The 7,311-nt window shown below is 55.1% G+C and overlaps 1 protein-coding gene across 2 annotated transcripts in view; it reads left to right on the forward strand.

Annotated features, from left to right (window-relative positions):
* Window positions 1–994, forward strand: part of RXRG (retinoid X receptor gamma) — a 38,643-nt gene extending 37,649 nt beyond the window's left edge. For both annotated transcript variants that reach the window (XM_033516476.1, XM_015635604.2), the window contains exon 10: window positions 258–994. In XM_033516476.1, the coding sequence (XP_033372367.1) occupies window positions 258–405 (148 nt within the window). In that variant the 3' untranslated portion in view covers window positions 406–994. The remainder of the gene's footprint in view (window positions 1–257) is intronic.
* The last annotated feature ends 6,317 nt before the right edge of the window (window positions 995–7,311 follow it).

Below are 7,311 nucleotides of genomic sequence, written 5' to 3' on the forward strand. Positions count from 1 at the left end.
TTTTTTTCCTCTTTCCCCTTTCCTTTCTCTTTTAAAATCCTTTCCCCTTTCCTTTCTCTTTTAAAAATGCCAAATTCTGTTTTGGAAGGGTACATATTCCCTCCACGCGAGCCAACAAATATTTATCTTGAAAGCTTAAGGGAATCTAATTCTGAGAATGCCCCAAACTGGTGTTTTTTTGGGAGAATCTGGGCTGGTGCAGGCTTGGAAATAAGTGGGAGAGGGCAGCCAGTGCCTGTGACTCTGCTCTTCCCCAGGTTTGCCAAACTCCTCCTGCGCCTGCCGGCGCTGCGGTCCATCGGGCTGAAGTGCCTGGAGCACCTCTTCTTCTTCAAGCTGATTGGAGACACCCCCATTGACACCTTTCTCATGGAGATGCTGGAGACACCCCTGCAGGTCACTTGAGGGTCTGTCTGGCCAGACCCTGGTCCCCTGTGCCCCTGCACAGCCTCCCACCCTCTGCTCTGGAGCCTGTCAGAGCTCCAGGGATGTCCTTCTCCTCCTCGGTGGGATTGTCGTGGTTTTGTACAGCTGTAAATCACCCCCTCGAACCCTCCCTGGCCTGTCTGGGGCAGGGAGGGGGTCACAGATCCTCCAGCTAACCATCTCCCTGCCCCCCTGTACAGATAATTGCTTTAAATTATTTTTTCATTCTCAATAAAAGTCAAGGAAACAAATAAAATAGTATTGAGTGAGGCACTGCTTGGAGCTGGCAGAGCAGTGTCCTCTTTGTGGTCACAGGTCCAGCTTGGGATGGGGCTGAGGGTCCCTCCTGACACTTTTGGGGAGCCCAAATCAGGGCAGGAATGTCACTTGTGCTGATGGACACTGTCCTCTGGAAGACAGATATTGCTGCTTCTTGTTTCTGCTAAGGAAAGACCTAGAGAAACTTTCTGCTGTGAATGAAAACATTTCATTCCACCGTCTTAAAAAGAAACTCTTGGAATTCTTTGAAGTTTTAAAGTAATATTAAAAGTAAGTTTTTTATGTGTGAGGGGTTTTTATTTTGGTTTTCTTTTCTGAGCTAGTCTAGCTACAGACAAAAGAACCAAAGTGTTTCATTTTGGTCCAGGTGATGCAGACCTTGTGTGCTCATGGATAACTTTCCATTTTCCTGAAGCTTCACTCATATTTTTCTTTTTATTTCATTTTTTTCCCCCATTCCATATTTTTCCCTGGAACCCCAAATTTTTCATCTCACACTTCCACGAGTGAAACCTGCAGAACAAAGCATCATCCTCAAAAAAAAAACCTGCCTGGTTCTTTTCCCCTGCTCCAACAGCACCGCTGGAGCTCCCCATCGCAACCGAGCTAACCAGAGTCAAACGAGTTAAAGACATTAATTTGTTCAATATGCGGCGCTTATCCTGGTGGGAAAATGTCCTCCCAGGAACCCAGTGAAACTGTCTGTATTATTATTCATAAAACAGGTGTAGTGTTAAGTGATCTGCCCCTCCTGACCCTCTCAGCAGACAGTGGGGTGAGATGCAGCTTTGGCTGTCCGCGTGACAGATTGCGACGCTGCCGGCTCGGCGAAGTTCGAGGGAGAGGAGGACTGACAACAGAAAAGGAAGAAGGATAAAAATGAAACGTTTTGTTAAAGCTCCCACACGGGGACATGATTTATTTTCCAGTATTTTGCTGAGAGGAGGAAAAGGAGAATTTTACAGAGCGGAGGAAAAGAGGGAAAACCCCAACATTATGAAAACGCTTTAATTTATTTATTTTTCCCTCCTGAGAAAAACCCCAGGAGAATTTCAAAAGATGTGAAAAGCACTGACCAATAATCTATTTTTTAATTGAAAAGGTAATTTTTCAGGTAAAAGAGAAGTGTTTAAATACAGAAAATAAACAACCTGCTCATTGTAAAACGGTTGCTGGAATTTGAGGTGCTGCACACAGGCTCTGCTGGGGTGGTACCACACCACTCTCCTGGTCAGATGGAACAAGAGGTCACCTCCAGCTTGGGCTGCTCAGGCTTCCCCTCTAAGAGATGTAAATTTCTAAGACCTGGTCACCAGCTGGCTGGGTTGGGATTCTTTTCTGATTGATGCTGATCTCAATCCACTGTTTGTAAACAAATCCAGCCCGCTGCATGTGATATTTCGATGCTGGAAGTGATAGGATACGGTCACCAAAATTGAATTCTTGAGGTGGCTGCTGGACACCCTCACTCTCAGCAGTCTGGGTTCTGGGCCACAAGGTCTCTAGGCTGCAGTTTGAGGAGGGTTTTGGCCTGTTTCTTTAGATGACTACCAGGATTTTGGAAAAATTTAACGCACAGCCCACCATAAAGTCCCCCACCCTGTGTCTGGCAGGGAAGAGAGACCATAACTCTCCCTGTGGCCTCTGAATAAGACACTACTTGCTCATCTGAAAGTGCCACGAGCAAACCAATGTTCTCTGCAGAGGAAACAAGTCATGGAGCAGCCCAGCTCCATCTGCAGTCACCGGGGAGCTGAGGGTTGATGCAGTCTCCTGGCTTTGGTCCCAACCCTTGGATTCCTCATTCATGTTGTAGACCTCTCTGCAGGGGTGTTGTCCCAGAGCTGTGCTTCCCCAAGCCCTGCAAAGTGTAGGAGTGGGTCTTTGGATACCCCAAGGAACAAATCCCACAGCAGCTGGGAATAACTCACTGATGTGGTTTATCCTCCTAGGAGTTGCTGCAGAAGGACAGCAGCTTGGCATGGCTGGAGCCTCCTCAATCTTCAGCCCTGGAAAAACCTGATTTTCATAAAAGAGTAGAAATCACGATCACTGATCAGCCAAAGAAAGCTTCATCCAGTCATTGGTTACCTCATGAAGTCCCTCAGAGCCTCAGATTGAGCTCAGATGATTTTTCCTTTGGGATTAATAAACAAGCCAGGCTGTGGGAATGACTGGTGCAGGGCCATTTTCTCTTTGCCACCATGCATCACATCCTATGAGCATCCCAAGCTAGCAGCAGGTCCCCCCCACCATGGACAAGCTTTGGTCTGGTGTACAGGCCAAATGTGTCAAAGCATTTATTAATTCTGAGCTGCTCCCTCTGCAATGCTCTGTGGAGGGGGCTTAAAAAAATAGTGGAGTTTTGGGTTCTGTAGCAGCTCCTTCGGTTTCTACTGAGTACAACAACAGCATTTCTGGATTAAGAATAAAAAAAAATACATCTCAAAGGATTAAAGTTTGGGCTGGTTTATGTTCAGTTTGACTCTGGGCTCCCTGATGGATTGAGTGATTCAGGGGCACATCCTGACACGACTCTCAGATGCCAACAGTGTGAATCCAGCTGAGTGCCACCAGCACTGACCTTTTCTCAAGGACCTCTTGTCTGGACTGGGCCTGGATTGGGGCCTGGATTGGGCCTGGATTGGGCCTGGACTGCCTTCTCCATCTCACCCAAGCTTCCCTGAGATATTCTCTTTGCTGCCTGATTGCTCTGCTCCTGCCCTCCCAGCTCTCTGCTGTCCCATCAGAGGCTGAGCTGGGAGCCTGGAGGGGCTGTGCTCGCTTGGGACCTCTTGGAGCACTGCACAGGGAGGAGGGGGAGGAAGAGGAGGCTCCCCAGAGCTGCTGCTGATGGCAGTGGGAAGCAGTGTGTGTATCCCCTTTGATGACAAGGTACATTTTGGTGGAAAGCATGATAGAGAAGCCCTGGTAAATCCCCAGGTGTTTACCAGCATGAGTGGACAAAGACCAACCTCTATCTAAGGAAGGCCAGTGGCTGCCACTTCAATTCTCTCTGCTCCCTTCCTGTGCCCTCTGTGCAATCACCTCTACCTGAGACAGGCTTGGTCTGGGGGATTTCAGTGGTAAAACGAGAGGATTTCAGTGGTAAAACGAGAGGATTTCATCACCCTGGGGCTATCTGACAGCCTCATGGCTGTGGGCTGGTCTCTGGCTTGCCTCTCTGCCAGGCTGGCCAGCCCAGCTGGCTGTGCAGCTGCTGGTGCCTCTGAAGGGCTGTGAGGGTGGCAGAAGGAGAGGGAGGTGTGCTCCTTGCAGGGGTGAGGATGGTTTTGGTGCTGGGTGAGGCTTTTTCTTCTGCCCCTGGTTGACTTCAGGGGTTCGAGGCACCTGCATGATGCTGGCCCAGTGACTCCTGTCCCAAGGGAGGTGGCTCATGGCCATCTTCTCCCTTGGCCTCCTGCATGCCTGCTCCTGGATGCTCCTGCATCTGCTTGGCTGGGCAGAGTTAAGGTGATGCTGGAGGAGGGATCTGGCTGCTGCTGTCTGGAGCCAGGGCAGCTGCTGAGGCTGTGGCTACCTGGGAGCCGAGTGCTGCTGATCCCCTTCCAGCAGTGAGCAGTGGGGACCTGCACAAAACACGACAGCTGGGCAGCCCCAGCGGGGAGACGGCTGGGGAAGGATGTGCAGCCCCTCTGCCAGCGTTGTGGCCTTGTTAATTCGGTTGGCAGCTTCTGTTTAATGCAGTTCTCCAGCAACACCCACTTTTTGCAACACCTGGCTGCCTGCAGACCCTACAGCTAGAAGGAGAAAGGCAAGACCTGCTTTTCCTCTGGTTTAATTCTCTTTGGCTGCTGGTGTTGTGGGCTTCTGCCCCTGCTTCAGCTCTGAGTGAGCTAATAATGGAAACTGGTCCTCAGAGGCTGTAGTGAGCTGTCTGAAATACTCCCCCCATGTTTTGTAGGTGTTGAAGGTGCACTATGGGAATGAGGGGATTTGGAGTGTATTCCTTGCATATTTTACTGGTTCACCTGGTGATCACCTTTTGCATGAGGCCAGGTGTGCTCCAGTACCTGTGTGGGAGCTGGTGGATGTGTAAATCACAAGCTGCAGCCTCCCTGGTGTTACACAGCCCCCAAACCTCATCCTCGTAGACCAAGCTGGGAATTGTACGTGAGAGCTGCAAGAGGAGACAGTCTCCAGACCCTCCTCATATGGAGAAGAGGAGGAGAAGGAAAACCATGGGGTGGCAACATCCAGGAAGGAATGACTTCCCCTCCCAGCTGCTCCTGCATCTCTGAGCAGAGCAAATCAGGTGGGCGGTCTGAGTCTGCAAGAAAAGTGCCCTGCACAGGGAGACAGATTTTAGCAGGGCTAGTGGATGGTATTCCCACTTCATGGGGCTGCCACGCCCTGGCTGTGGAAGGAAAATGTGCCCTGCACAGCTTTGTGGGTGGGATGGACAGAGTGGTGGAGCTGGGCTGGTTTGCACAGGCAGGAAGAGCAGCATGCAGTGCTTGGAGTCCCTGGTCACGCTGCAGTCCTTGCTGGGCTGGTGACTTGGCAAGGTGGCTCCAGTGGATCTGGCTACACTTGGCTGTAGCTGCTCAGAGACCTTCAAGAGAGCCAAAGACAAAGGTGTCAGAGCCTGGTGCCTCCCTGCTGCAGCCCAGCTTTCCTGGATGCAAGTGGTCAGAGGTGTTTCACACCGACCCGTGTGACAGTACCAAGGCTTTCATGCCCGAACTCCCGGTGGAGTTATCCTGGGATCCTCAGTAGGGCTGTCCCAGGAGCGCGTTTCCCTCTCCCATGGGATTTTGGCAGGGCGGTGAGCTGCCTGTGCTAACCCGTGGCCTCTCTCCTTCCTACGAATTCCCAGAGGACACGACCTCGGTCCCTGCATCACCCACGTCATCTGTGTGTGCGGAGCACTTGGTGATGAGGATGCCCCACAGAGAGGCGGGGAGCGCATCTGCCCCTGGTGCCAAGGTCAGCGGTGAACACAGGAGGTGAGGCCCCTAAAAGCCTCCCATCCTCCGCGATCCTACAGCGGGTCCCTCGCAGCTCCGCCGCCGTTTCCCTGCTCGCCGGCCGGGGACGGGGGACCCAGCCCTCCTCCGTGCCGGGGAAGCCGCGGATCCCCGTCCAGGCTGCTCCGGCAGCGGCAGGTACGCGGCCCCAGCCCCGCTGCGGAGCGCTCCGACCTGCGGGGCCGTGAAACTCCCCGAAAAAAACAGCGAAACCCCCCAAAAAGCAGGAGGGAAGGGAGTGCCGGGCAGGACGGGAAAGCGCCGAGGCTGCGGGAAGGCTCCAAGTTTCATCTTCCCCGGCCGGGCGGGATCGTTCCTCCTCGGGCTTCCCCTCCCCGAAACCGATGCGGTTTGGCGGAGCTGGAGCTCCGCTTCCCCGGGGCCCCGCGGAACCGGCGCCCGGAGCGGACCGAGCCCCGCTCGGCGCCAGGGATCACTGGCTACGAGCCCTCCGGGGCAGCTCTCCGGCTTTGGTGTTGGGATTTTTTTGTTGTTATTATTTCTTTTTCTTTCTTTCTTTTTTTTTTTTTTTTTTTTGTGGATTGGTTGGGGGTTTTTTTTGTGTGTGTGTTTTTTTGTTTTGTTTTCCTCCTCCCAGCACTCATTTTGGTGAAACTCTCCGGAGCAGCGGGAGCGAGGCGCCCGGGGCGATGCGCAGCGCGGGGGAGCGCATCCCCGCCGGACAGGGGACCGGCTTTCCCCAAAAACTGCCGGCCTGGGCTTCTGGAAGTGGGGCTTGATTTCCAGCCGGTTTGATTACTGGGAGAGACGCGGTGGTGGGGCACCACCCTCTACCTCTTTTTTTTTGTTGTTTTTTTTTTTTCTTTTCTTGCCTTTCCTCCTTCTTTTTGGCTTTCGAAGAAAAGAAGGATAAAAAGCCAGGGAGCGGAGCGGAGCCGGGGCCAGGCCGAGCCGTGCACCCCGGAGCCGGGAAGGGCCGCCGGCCCCTCGAGGCGTGGCGGGGCCGGTGCCTGCAGCCAGGCAGGAGAGCGGGGAGGAAACTTATTTCGAGTGGGGTGGAGAGGGGAGGGCAGGGGGTGGGGGTCGGGCAGGGAGGTATCAGCTCCAGGAAATGTGCCTTGGCAGCAGTCGGACGGGCGCTTCCCCGCAGGTTGGTGCGCTCCTCTCCGGAGCCGTCCAGGGAGCCGCGGCTCGCTCCGCACCCCGGGCAGCGCCGGCGGCGGGGAGGCGAAGGGGGGCGAGACAGCCGGGGAGGCAAGAGGCGCCGGAAGACCCCCCAGGTGCGGTGCCTGCGGACGCCTCTCCCGCCGGCTCCTCGAAGGAAGGCACCGCCCGGGCCGCCCCAGGTAAGCGGCCGAGCCCCGCCGACGGCAGCCCCGCATCCTCCCGTCCCGCATCCTCCCGTCCGCGGCCGCGGGGGGCCCGGCTCCGCCCGCCTCCCCACGTCGGGGCTGGGGGGCTGCTGCGAGCCCGGCCGGGGCAGAGGCTGCGCGGCCGGAACGCCCCGGGGCTCTCCCCGAGGGGTTCTCCCGTAGGGAGGGAGGAGGCAGCGCGGCGCCGGCCGGCGGGCGGGCGGGGAGCCGGGGGGGGGAAGCCCCGGCCGGGGGCGGCCGGGCTGAGCGCGGTGTGTCCGGGCTGTGTTGGCAGGCGGGCG

This window comes from Parus major, chromosome 8, assembly GCF_001522545.3.
Source record: "Parus major isolate Abel chromosome 8, Parus_major1.1, whole genome shotgun sequence".
Lineage (NCBI taxonomy): Eukaryota > Metazoa > Chordata > Aves > Passeriformes > Paridae > Parus > Parus major.